This window comes from Geotrypetes seraphini, chromosome 5, assembly GCF_902459505.1.
Source record: "Geotrypetes seraphini chromosome 5, aGeoSer1.1, whole genome shotgun sequence".
NCBI lineage: Eukaryota > Metazoa > Chordata > Amphibia > Gymnophiona > Dermophiidae > Geotrypetes > Geotrypetes seraphini.
This window is the reverse complement of record NC_047088.1, coordinates 15689075-15702194: the sequence shown is the minus strand read 5'-3', so window position 1 is coordinate 15702194 and position 13120 is coordinate 15689075. Positions and strand designations below refer to the sequence as shown.

The 13120-nt window shown below is 44.9% G+C and overlaps 1 protein-coding gene across 2 annotated transcripts in view; it reads left to right on the top strand.

Annotated features, from left to right (window-relative positions):
- The window catches only part of ABCB7 (ATP binding cassette subfamily B member 7), a 177075-nt gene that overhangs the window by 22090 nt on the left and 141865 nt on the right, over positions 1–13120 (top strand). For both annotated transcript variants that reach the window (XM_033945786.1, XM_033945784.1), the window contains exons 2-3: positions 3720–3800; positions 12476–12562. In XM_033945786.1, the coding sequence (XP_033801677.1) occupies positions 3720–3800; positions 12476–12562 (168 nt within the window). The remainder of the gene's footprint in view (positions 1–3719; positions 3801–12475; positions 12563–13120) is intronic.

The window sequence follows — 13120 nt, the reverse complement described above, 5'->3', positions numbered from 1 at the left end:
CTAGTTCGGGCGGGAAGGCACGCGCGCAGGCGCGGTGCAGCACTCGAAAGTTCGAGATCTTCAAGCAAGTTTGCTTTCGAGGCTGTCCGCTGCGGGGCTCCGTCGGTGACGTCACCCATGTGTGGGAATATCTGCCTGCTGTCCCCGGATAACAACTGTTACGGTAAGTAACTGTGCTTTTCTGCTTTGCCCCAGAAAACTCCCAGTGTTTTTAAAACATGTATTCAGTACAACAATGTCCCTTATGGACACCCATAATTTGTTCACAGATGTAATGTAATGTAATGTAATTTATTTCTTATATACCGCTACATCCGTTAGGTTCTAAGCGGTTTGAAGAAAATATACATTAAGATTCTCGGAGCCAGAAGGGTGAAAGCCAGAAGGCCTTGAGCATGCGCAGATGCTCAAGGCCTCACAGCAGCCCAGCATAGAACCAGTGGCAGGCACTTTCAGCTCCGGCACACATATGGTACATAAGAACATAAGGATAGCCTCACTGGGTCAGACCAATGGTCCATCAAGCCCAGTAGATCGTTCCCACGGTGGCCAATCCAGGTCACCAGTACCCAGCCAGAATCCAATGTGTAGCAATATTCCATGCTACCTATACAGGGCAAGCAATGGCTTCCCTCGTGTCTTTCTCAATAACAGACTATGGACTTTTCCTCCAGGAACTTGTCCAAACCTTTCTTAAAACCAGCTACGCTATCCGCTCTTACCACATCCTTTGGCAACGCGTTCTAGAGCTTAACTATTCTCTGAGTGAAAAAAAAAATTCCTCCAATTGGTTTTAAAAGTATTTCCCTGTAACTTCATTGAGTTTTGCCTAGTCTTTGTCATTTTTGACAGAGTGAAAAATCGATCCACTTATACTCATTCTACTCCATTCAGGATTTTGTAGACTTTAATCATATCTCCCCTCAGCTGTCTCTTTTCCAAGCTGAAAAGCTCTAACCGTTTTAGTCTTTCCTCATACGAGATGAGTTCCATCCCCTTTACCATCTTGGTCGCTCTTCTTTGAACCTTTTCTAGCACCACTATATCTTTCTTGAGATAAGGAGACCTGAATTGAATGCAACACCATGGAGCGATACAGGGGCATTATAACATTCTTAGTCTTGTTAACCATCCCTTTTTTAATAATTCCTAGCATCCTATTTGCTTTTTTGGCTGCCACCACAGAAGATTTCATCGTATTGTCTTCGATGACACCCAGATCCTTGGGCACTAATCCCCAAGGTGGACCCTAGCATCCTTAACTGATTCAGGTTATTCTTCCCAATGTGCATCACTTTTCATTTGTCCACATTAAATTTCATCTGCCATTTGGATGCCCTGTCTTCCAATTTCCTAAGGTCCGCCTACAATTTTTCACAATCCACATGTTTTTAACAACTTTGAACAGTTTAGTGTCATCTGCAATTTTAATCACCTCATTCGTTCCAATTTCCAGATCATTTATAAATAAGTTAAATAGTACCAGTCCCAGTACAGACCCCTGCGGCACTCCACTGTTTACTCTCCTCCATTGAGAAAAATGACCTTGTAAACCTACCCTCTGTTTTCTATCCAATAACCAATTCCTAATCCACAACTGAACTTTGCCACCTATCCCATGACACTTTAATTTTCTCAGGAGCCTCTCATGAAGAACTTTATTAAAAGCTTTCTGAAAATCTAGATAAACTATATCAACCGGTTCACCTTTATCCACATGTTTATTCACACCTTCAGAGAAATCAAGCAAATTTGTGAGGCAAGATCTTTCTTGGCTGAACCCATGCTGACTCCGTCTTATTAAATCATGTTTGTGTACGTGTTCCACAATTTTATTTTTTATAATCGTTTCTACCATTTTGCCCAGCACCGAAGTGAGGCTTCCCGGTCTGTAATTTCTCAGATCTCCCCTGGAGCCCTTTTTAAAAATCGGCATAACATTGACCGGTCAGTGGGGGGAGGAGGTGGACAGCAGCACTGATCTCGGTCATGAAGGGAGGGAGCAGCACCGGTGGCCTTGAGGGAGAAGCGAAGCCGGTTCCCAGGGTGGCCTTGGGTAAGTGGGGGGTCAAAGTGGAGGATAACAGTGGGAGAAGTATTGATTACAAGAAGACAGAAGAAGAGATATGGGTTGGGAAAAAGTTAAGTTTCCAGTATAATGAGGGGGTTACAACCCCCCCCAAACCCCCCACAACGCCGACGCGATCTGTATTCAGTAAAGTGGGGGGGGTTCCCCACCAACACCCCCCATCGGAGCCCCTTAAAACACTGTTTTTCTTTGGCACGGGCTTCCGCCTTGCGCTCAGTTGTCTCGGCGCGCCTTTGTCGCCGCGCGCTTTTGACTATGAACCGAGAATCTTACACCTGTTATGTGCTTTTTCTTTCCTCCTTAGGCTTAAGCCAGGCCTATTTTTTTTCCTCACATTGATGTTATGTGTTGTAATAGAAAATTAAGTATTGCTTTGGAAACTGAATATACCCTCTCTTTATTATCAAAATACCAGCATATATGTTCAAATGTTCAATAGTGTCCATAAATATAGCATTAAAATAAATTTTAATGTGAAAAGTGCTCAGTGTCCTTTGTCTCCTGCACAGACGGTGCCGCTAAGAGAGCAAGTTTGGGACCATCCAAACACTCTTCCGTCCCAATAGAAACAAGTTATTACAATGGCTACTTATGGAACTGGAAAAGGTAGCACTTATCTTATATTGGAGGTAACTGACCTTGTTCCTTCATCATAAGCAAATAGTGGCCTGGCAAGAATGTCTCTTTGCTATTGTGCTTTAAAGTGACTGATGTGTGCTCATAATTTATTTATTTAGATTTTTATCCCGTCCTCGCAGTAGCTCAGAACGGTCTACAAGTCAACATTTACAATGGAGTGTAATTGGACATACAAGATTATACAGTAGATTTAAATGTTTGGACATACACGACTGTGCAGCAGTTTAAATACAGGGACTATACAGCAAATTAAGAGCAGTAGTTTAAATATAAGTAGATTAGTTTAAATACAAGTTATTTGAGTACAGGCTGAGAGAGGACTGTATAGAAATTAGAGGGGAGATTAGAAAGGAGAGGAAGAGTAGAGGTGGGGCTTAAGGGGAGGGGTGTAGACTGAGGGCGACCTTTAGTTGAAGAGGAGGGTCTTTACCATTTTCCGGAATGTCATTAAAGAGTTCTGTAGTCTGAGTTGAGGGGGGAATTGGTTCCAGAGGTGGGGAATGAAGTGGCTGTAGGAGCGTTTGCGGGCAGTTTCTGAGAGGAGGGACCTTCCAGGGGGAATGCATAGGCGTATCTCCTTTTCTGAGCCGAGGGTGCGGGTGGGGATGTAGATGGGTAGCTATTTGATTGTGATGAAGGAACAAGATCAGTTACCTCCAATATAAGATAAGTGCTACCTTTTCCAGTTCCATAAGTAGCCGTTGTAATAACTGGTTTCTATTGGGACGGAAGAGTGTTTGGATGGTCCCAAACTTGTTCTCTTAGTGGCACCGTCTGTGCAGGAGACAAAGGACACTGAGCACTTTTCACATTAAAATTTTTTTTAATGCTATATTTATGGACACTATTGAACATTTGAAGATATATGCTGGTATTTTGATAATCAAATTTTGAAGAGCATATTAATTAAAAGTAATTCTATACTCCTTTTTTGCTTGCTATTATACCCACTCTTTAACATTTGAATTGTGTGTTTTTTCTTTTTATCCAGATTCCACACAGCTTTATGAGACGAAGTACATGGCATAGTTTTAGGGGAAATTATTCAAGGTACTTCTTAGATGCTGCAAAGGTAAGATGTAAGCCATTCTTTCTCTCAATGGACCAAAAATAGAAAAGCAGACCCTTGCAACCTTTGCTAGCATATGCCGTCTGCTTCACTTCATGTGCTTCATTTTTCTTTACAGATCACAAGTCTTTATAAAAATGGTTAAGTTAGGCTTCTGTCACTGGCTTTCTTGACAATTACTGAAATTCTGATGCTTGCTTTTCCTCTAGAGAAATCCTCACTCTCTTAATATCGATGCCAACAGGAATAATGTATTCAGAAAGATTTAGGGCTCCTTTTATCAAGCAGTGGTAGAGTGGTAGCAAGCAGCGAGAGAAATGCTCAGATGCTCATTCAATTCCTATGAGCGTTGGAGCATTTACATTGCCGGCCCACGGTAAAATGCTCTATTACTGCTTGATCAAAGGAGCCCTTAGAGGAGTAATGCAATTGTATTTCCAGTGCAATAGGTGAGAGATTCTAGACAAGTGGGTTGAGTCCCCATGGCCGCGTGCCATCTGCAGAAGGAATCCAGTTCGGATTTTTCTCTGTGCCTCTTCTGTACTTCACTAAGCTCCTTAGCTCCACCTACACATTTTTCCTACTGCACACATGCCAGCAAGAGTGTATTTATTCTGCTGTCTCCTCTTTATTTTTTTCTGTGTTTTTAGTCCTTTTTTTTTTTTTTTTCAGGATTCTTGTGCTTGGAGCATTTCTTCAGCTTTGCCTTCATTAAGAACACACAAACGTCACTCTGTAGCTGACAGGCTATTCCCAGTGGGTATCTGTTAACCAGCCTGCTTAGATTTTTTTGGAGCTCAGGGCTGTCCCTGCAGTTGTCTCAGCTTCTGTTAAGCAGGGATTGAACGCAAGCTATTGTGTGCTCATAGGAGGCTCAGCAGTTTCTTGCAGGGTGCTGTCTGCATCTTCTCACCTCTGCCAGTCCCAGTGCATTTCAGTCAATCTGCAAGGGTGGAGGTGCAGTCAGGCATAGGGTCTAACTGGCAGCCCGAAGATCAGCATTGCAGAGGCATTCCCAGCATGAGGCAGGGATTCTCTGATCCAGCTACTGTAAAAGAGCTGAGGCAGGCTGCAGCGCAGATCCACAAACAGGTCACAATTAGTAAAGGCTATCACAGCTTGTGAGGTGCATCGGGAAAGGTTTGAAAAGTGGGGTTTTGAAGGTTTCTGCATGTTCCCCTGTGTTCCCCACCTGAAAAATCCTAAAATATTGCAATATTGGTGCGAATTTTATAGGTGTGGCCATCTTGGATTTATAGCGATCTTTTTTTTCAAAAGGTCCCTGCTTTTGAAAAATCTGCAATTTTTGCCTCAAATTTTGTTAGGCTGGAGTTTTTAGGCTTTCCTAATGTGAATTTTTGCCAGGATTGCGCAAATTTGGCGCTTCAGGAGCGTTGTGCTGCGTGGCACAGCCGGGAGGGGTGGCAGTGCAAAGCTTAGCCTCTCCCCTGAGCATGCATGGCTAGCCTAGTGGGGCAGCTTTCTTCATTTTGGGACTCGACATGGCTAATAGTTCTGTGTACAAGACTGCGGTCCCTCTGCAGCCTGCGAAATGTATAGTTAAAGTCATTGGAGGGTGACTATGTGCCCCAGGAGCCGGAAACTTTATCATGATTTCTGAAACAGTTGTGGAATGCATTTCAAAGCAGGCGTTCTGCCTCTGCGCAGTCCCGCTCCACCTCAGCTGCGTCTCTCAATAGCGTTGCTTCTATGGGCATGTCCTTGTCTCAGTCAGCCATTGTTCCTGATCTACCTGATCCTGATCCTTACGCTGATTATCAGCTAGCTGACCCCTTATTTACAAGTGCAGCACTTCCAAGGATGGGAGACCAGGGACTGTATGCTACACTGCTTTGAGTCTCTGCAGGAGTTGCATATGATCATTCAACCGGTTCCTTCCACTCACACCCTGATATAAGTATTTAATATCGGAGCAATGTGACTCTCAGAAATGTGCTCTTATGATGGTGAGGACCATGTTTCGTTTGTACCCTCTGGCACTGGAGTGCTAGCAGCTTTTGGATCAGCCTAGTATGGATTCTTTGGTTGCACAGATGCCTAACCACACCTCTCTTCCAAGGGAAGGTGATGTGGTGCTTACAGATATGCAGGACTGCCGTGTGGATGTAGTCCTCTGGATGCTTTTTGATGCAGCTGCTTTGGTGACGGCGTTTGTCACATGCGCCCGTCTATCTCGTCTGCGCATCCTGGAGAGTTAGGCTGTAGATTCTCAGTTTCTTTTGGCTGGGTTGGATTGTGTGACTGCCACTTTATATGACCCTATGCAGGTTTTGACGTTCTCCATTTCTGCCCGCAGAATGCTCTGAATTAGACAGTAGGCTAGTGATTCCATTTTCAAGGCTGCTTTGGCAAGACTTACCTTTAAGGGCAGTTATTTTTGGCAAGGGCCTGGTCGATATCATGAATTATCTGGTTGCCCTATGACCCTGCCTGATAGCAGACCCAGACCCTCCAGAGCAGGGCTGCTCAATTCTGGTCCTTGAGATCTACAGGCAGGCCAGGTTTTCAGGATATCCACAATGAATATCCATAAGAGAGATTTGCCTGCACTGCCTTCTTGGTGTGCAAATCTCTCTCATGCATGTTCATTTTGGATATCCTGAAAACCTGGCCTGCCTATAGATCTCGAGGACTGGAATTGAGCAGCCCTGCTCCAAAGGATCTGGTTGCTCTAATTTTAGTGGCTCCAGGTGTTACCACTCGTGTTCCAGCACCACATCTCAGACACCAGAGCTCATGGCAGAGGTACTCCAGCCCTCTGACTCCCATCCTGCGTCCCCTGCCAAGAAAGTGTAATGACGCCAGGCTGGGGGATCCCCCCTTGAGATCCACCACCTCCCACCACCTCCCACCTTCTAGTCAAGTAATTGGCTTGAGCAAGCTATCACCATACTAGTTTGCTAGGCAATGATTTTCTGTCCTGGACAACATAAAGGAACATTTTGTTTATTTAGACCCCAATGCTCAAATAGCTTGCCCTGATTGTAGCCAGTCTTACTTTCAAGGTAGCTCAGCCTCTGATGCACAAAAGGGTTCTTGGGGGGCAGGATTTTTACCAATGGCAGTAGCAACCACTGAGAATCCTATGCAAATAACATTACAAGGAGCTCAGTAGTAGTGAAATGAGCAGTCCTTGTAATACACAGCGGGGTAAGCCCACCTTTCAATGGTAAAAATTTCTGGCAGGTCTGAAGCTGTCTGTAGCTTGAATTTTGCTTGAATAGGAGCCGTTTGTGTGTTTTATATATGTGTGTCCCACTGCTAACAGCTGCGTCCTGACCATAGGCGTGGAACACACATGCATAACAGCTGTGTCCAAATTGACTGTAGCAAAAGAGGCTTCGGCTGAAAGTTTTGGGGGTTTTTTCCCTTGTTACTGCTAAGTGGAGCTCAGCTCGTGTGTGCAGGCATCGGGTACAGTTCCTCCCCTTTCACTGCAGAACTCAGAACAAATAGCATGCATTTATTTATTTCAATTTCTATCCCGTTCTCCCAGAAGCTCAGAACGGGTTAGAAACTTCAAACCCTTTTTTAGATACATAAAAGGGAAAAAAACCAGCTAAGGAGGCAGTGGGCCCTCTAGATGACCAAGGAAGACGAGAGTGCATTAAGGAAGATAAACAGATTGCTGATAGGCTAAATTCATTCTTCGCGTCTGTCTTTACCAAGGAGGACACTACATTACTGCCCGAAGCAGAGAAAGTATTCAAGGGAGAAGATGAGGATAGCCTCACCACAGTGAATGTGGACTTGGATATGATATACAATCAGATCGACAAACTAAAAAGTGACAAATCCCCTGGACCGGATGGAATTCACCCGAGAGTCCTAAAAGAACTTAAGGTAGAAATAGGAGAGTCATTACAATCCCTTGCTAATTTGTCAATCAGAACAGGTCAAATACCAGACGACTGGAAGATAGCAAATGTCATCCCAATCTTCAAAAAAGGATCGAGAGGTGAACTAGGCAACTATAGACCTGTGAGTCTTATGTCGGTTCCTGGGAAGATGGTAGAAACACTAATCAAGGATAGTATAGTGCAACATTTGGATAATCATGATCTGATGAGAGCCAGTCAACACGGCTTCAGGAAGGGGAAGTCATGTCTGACGAACTTGCTACAATTTTTTGAGAAGGTGAACAAACACATCGATAGAGGAAACCCGGTGGACATAATATACTTGGACTTTCAGAAAGCATTCAACAAGGTCCCATACGCAAGGCTTATGAGAAAACTAGAATGCCATGGAATAAAGGGGGACATCCTAAGATGTATAGGTAGATGGCTGGAGAACAGATTGCAGAGGGTAAGCATAAATGGGAAGTTCTCGGACTGGGAAAAGGTGACAAGCGGTGTGCCCCAGGGCTCGGTTCTTGGGCCCATTTTGTTCAATATCTTCATAAATGACCTGGAAGAGAAAACAACGAGTAATATAATCAAGTTTGCAGATGACACAAAACTATGCCGGACAGTAGGGTCACTAATGGACATTGAAGAACTCTCTTAACTTTTTTCTCAAAGGAAAGGAGTTGGAGTAGTAGTATTTGAAGCAACCTTCCAAAAGCCCACCTGCAAGAAGGGGGTAACACTTAACGGCAACAGAGTAAAATTTAATAAGATTTCTTTTAGTTTCATAATGGCATGCTTCATGTGTAATTAGTAAAATTAGGAATGGCCTAGTGCAGCGATGGCGAACCTATGGCACGCGAAGGCCTTGCGCACGCGCAGGGCCGCCATCAGGGCAGTACTACCAGGGGGTGCACAGGAGAGAGAGCTGAACGGGGATGATGGGGGACCCGCGGGATTAAATATAACTCGAGCCGCGAGGCTCGTCTTCTACTCTGACTGCCCTGCCGCTCACACAGCCGATCGGAAATCTTCCCTGTCGTCAGCGCTGACGTCGGAGGGAGGGCTTAAGCAAAGCCTGCCCTCCGACGTCAGCGCTGACGTCGGGGAAGATTTCCGATCGGCTATGTGTGTGCGGCGGGACAGGCAGGAAATAGAAGACAAGCCTACATGGCTCGAGCTACATTTTGCTGAGAAAGTTGCTAAGATGGGCTGGGAGACAAACGGGGAACACAAAAGGGGGAGGGAGTGCGTTTTGGACACAAGGCATGAACTTGGGAGAGAGGAAGGGAGGGAAAGAGATGCTGAGGTGGGGGAGGGAATGGGTTTTTGGACACAGAAGGCATGGACTTGGGAGAGAGGAAGGGAGGGAAAGAGATGCTGAGGTGGGGGAGGGAATGGGTTTTTGGACACAGAAGGCATGGACTTGGGAGAGAGGAAGGGAGGGAAAGAGATGCTGAGGTGGGGGAGGGAATGGGTTTTTGGACACAGAAGGCATGGACTTGGGAGAGAGGAAGGGAGGGAAAGAGATGCTGAGGTGGGGGAGGGAATGGGTTTTTGGACACAGAAGGCATGGACTTGGGAGAGAGGAAGGGAGGGAAATAGATGCTGAGGTGGGGGAGGGAATGGGTTTTTGGACACAAGGCATGGGAGGGAAAGAGATGCTGAGGTGGGGGAGGGAATGGGTTTTTGCACACAGAAGGCATGAACTTGGGAGAGAGGAAAGGAGGGAAAGAGATGCTGAGGTGGGGGAGGGAATGGGTTTTTGCACACAGAAGGCATGGACTTGGGAGAGAGGAAGGGAGGGAAATAGATGCTGAGGTGGGGGAGGGAATGGGTTTTTGGACACAGAAGGCATGGACTTGGGAGAGAGGAAGGGAGGGAAATAGATGCTGAGGTGGGGGAGGGAATGGGTTTTTGGACACAAGGCATGAACTTGTGAGAGAGGAAGGGAGGGAAAGAGATGCTGAGGTGGGGGAGGGAATGGGTTTTTGGACACAAGGCATGGACTTGGGAGAGAGGAAGGGAGGGAAAGAGATGCTGAGGTGGGGGAGGGAATGTGTTTTTGGACACAGAAGGCAAGGACTTGGGAGAGAGGAAGGGAGGGAAAGAGATGGTTGTGTACACGGGGAATAGAAGAAAGGAGAATTTTTGGTCATAGGGAGGGAGTGAGATACAGACAGTGGCATACCAAGGTGGGGGTGGGGGGCGGTCTGCCCCGATTTTACGCCCCAAGGGGGTGCACAGCTGGCCACCCTCCAGTGTTCTCCCTAGGCTGGCAAACTGCGTCTATTTAGCCACTTGAGTGCCACCGCCGCCATTGGGAACAGGCCGGTGCCAAGTTCTCCCTGCTTTTCCCTGTGGGGCCGACCAACTCTCGCCACCCGTGTCAATTCTGATGTCGGATAGGACGTTCTGGGCCAGCCAATCGTTGCCTGGCTGGCCCAGAACGTCCTCTCCGATGTTAGAATTGACGTCGAGGGGCGAGAGTTGGTCGGCCCCGTGGGGAAGAGAAGCAGGGGGAACTCGGCGCCAGCCTGTTCCCGATAGCGGCAGTGGCAGCCTATTCCCCAGTGGCGGTGGCAGCATTTTCCCAATGGTAGTGACATAAGGGAGGGCAAGGAGAAAGAAAGAAAGGGGGGGACAGGGAGCCAAAAAAAAAGAAAAGAAAGAGGGCTGGGTGAAACAAAGAAAAATGGTGCACGGAGAGAGAGAGAAAGACAGACATACAGAATGAAAGGGGGTATGGAGAGAGAGAAAAAGAAAGAAGGGGGCAGGGTGAAACAAAGAAAAAGTTTGGGGAGGGAATGAGGTCTGGAGGAGAGAAAGCATACAGGAGGCTGAAAAAAGGGAAGAAATATTGGATGCACAGTCAGAAGAATAAAGTGCAACCAGAGACTGATGAAATTACCAAAGGTAGGAAAATGATTTTATTTTCAATTTAGTGATCAAAATGTGTCCGTTTTGAGAATTTATATATGCTGTCTATATTTTGCACTATGGCCCCCTTTTACTAAACCGCAATAGCGTTTTTTAGCGCAGGGAGCCTATGAGCTTCAAGAGCAGCATGGGGCATTCAGCGCAGGTCCCTGCGCTAAAAACCGCTATCGCGGTTTAGTAAAAAGGGAGGGGGAATATTTGTCTATTTTTGTATAGTTGTTACTGAGGTGACATTGCATAAAGTCATCTGCCTTGACCTCTTTGAAAACCCGCGGAATATAAATGATAATTAACATTTTCTCTGCGTACAGCGTGCTTTGTGTTTTTAAAATTTTATTGTTGGTAGATCATTTTGACTTGGGGAGGGAGGGGAGCTGCTGAAAGAGTCTACCTTGAGGTGGTTGCAGGCTTACAAATCTTTTGGTCAAAGAGTGCGGCGACAGAGAAAAGTATGTGTGTATTCGGCCCATGAATGAAATCATTAAAACATTATAAATTGCCAATAAATTGAAATGAAAACCAAAGGATTGTGAATCAAATTGATTCTCTGACAATACAAAGATTCCAACCTTTAAAAATGATGTTACATAGTTCAGGCAACTTTATAAAGAGTTTTTAGATACTAAAATCTTGTTATTAAGGTTTAATTGACGTGCTGGCACTTTGAGGAAATTCTTTGGTTTTGTGCGGCAGTTTGGGCACTCGGGCTCAAAAAGGTTAGCCATCACTGGCCTAGTGGTAGATCAAATCACAGTGCTATTGTCCCTGGTACAAAATAAGTATCTGTATATATGTAAACCATTTTGAATGTGTAACCCAAAAAAGTGGTATACCAGTCCCATTCTCTTTCCCCTTCCTTGTACAGTGACATTCCATTTAAATGACCATGCATATATAATATATTTTGCAGTTTGAACATATGTATGTGTTGCAGAATTTTTTTTAAAAAAATTGGGCCATGTGCACCTTAGACTTGTACTTTGACTGCTACAGATAATTACTTGGGTAAAACTATGGCTCTGAATTATAGCTTCTGGAAGACAGTGGAATAAGCAATTCTGCTTAAGATTTTGGGGTGTTCATGTAAAGATGATCAGAGTTGAATTTTATGAAAAACTATTTTATGCATATAAATAAGTCTTTCCCCCTAAGGGACTTGATATACTACCTTTCTGTGGTTACGGTCAAAGCAGTTTATATATTACTGTTTATACAGGCACTTTCTTGTATTTTGTATCTGTGACAATGGAGGGTTCAATGACTTGCCTAGAGTCCCAAGGAGCTGCAGTGGGAATCTAGCCCAGTTCCTCAGGTCCCCCTACCAGTCCACTAACCAGTAGGCTACTTCTTCACTCCTTTAGATTCTTGCAAGTTTACATTTTTAATGGAAAATATGCACTTTTCTGCCATTCCTGTGTCTGTTTGTAAAATCTTCTTCCTTAGATTCAGTCTTGCAGTCATGCTTCACACAGTTGTCATGCTGATGGCCTTGGGAACACTGCAGTGTTCGATTCCTATGAACCTATATGTAAAAAACGATTACAAAATTATTTTACTCCCAAAGGAACTTTAAGTATGAATGTGAGACGATCTTAACCATTTGGTTTCTAACTAGCTATTGATTTATCTGAACACATTTTTAGTATCCTTGATTTGCAAGGTTACTTAAATTTTAATTGGTGGCAGATGTCTTTATAGGTGTTTGGTTGTCACTTCTGAATTGATCAGTGTGTGTGATCTGCTAAGTTATTGCTCTTTTGCCGCACATTAGGGTTGCATGAAGACACAAGCTGTACATTTTATCAACTGTGATCTTGAAGTTGTTGCATGTTTCAGTTCTTGGTTCATTGCAATTCTCTGTTCACTCAGAACCTCCAGACCTGGCCTTTGATAGACAAAAGAAGATGTTGGCACGGGACTGCTGGTGGAAACCTTCACTCAGATCCAAAAGAAGGGGTAAGACCATTGGGTACCCAGTACTCCTATTTTCTATCTACACGTATATCTGCAGTAATTTTCCTGTATTTCTCCACTGAAGGCATAAAAATACTCAAAACTAGCAAACGGTCATTTGTTTTTGTTCTATAGTGAGAGTATGCCTTGCAGTGTTCGCCTTTTCTTTTTGGAATTTGTCCAATCAGAGCTGTTCTTTTTGGAGGTTCACTGCACCAAGAGTTAACTACTTTTTTCCTGCAGTTTGCAACTGTTTAATCCGGTGGCAGGTCAAAAGCGCGCGACGACAACCCAGCGCAGACAACTGAGCGCAAGGCAGAAGCGCGCCGAAGGAAAACAGTATTTTAAAGGGCTCCGACGGGGGGGTGTTGGTGGGGAACCCCCCCACTTTACTTAACAGAGATCGCGCCGGCATTGGGGAGGGGTTTGGGGGGTTATAACCCCCCACATTATACTGAAAACTTCACTTTTTCCCTAAAAAAGAGGGAAAAAGTTAAGTTTCTAGTAAATGAGGGGGTTACAACTCCCCAAGCCCTCCACAACGCCGGCGCGATCTCTGTT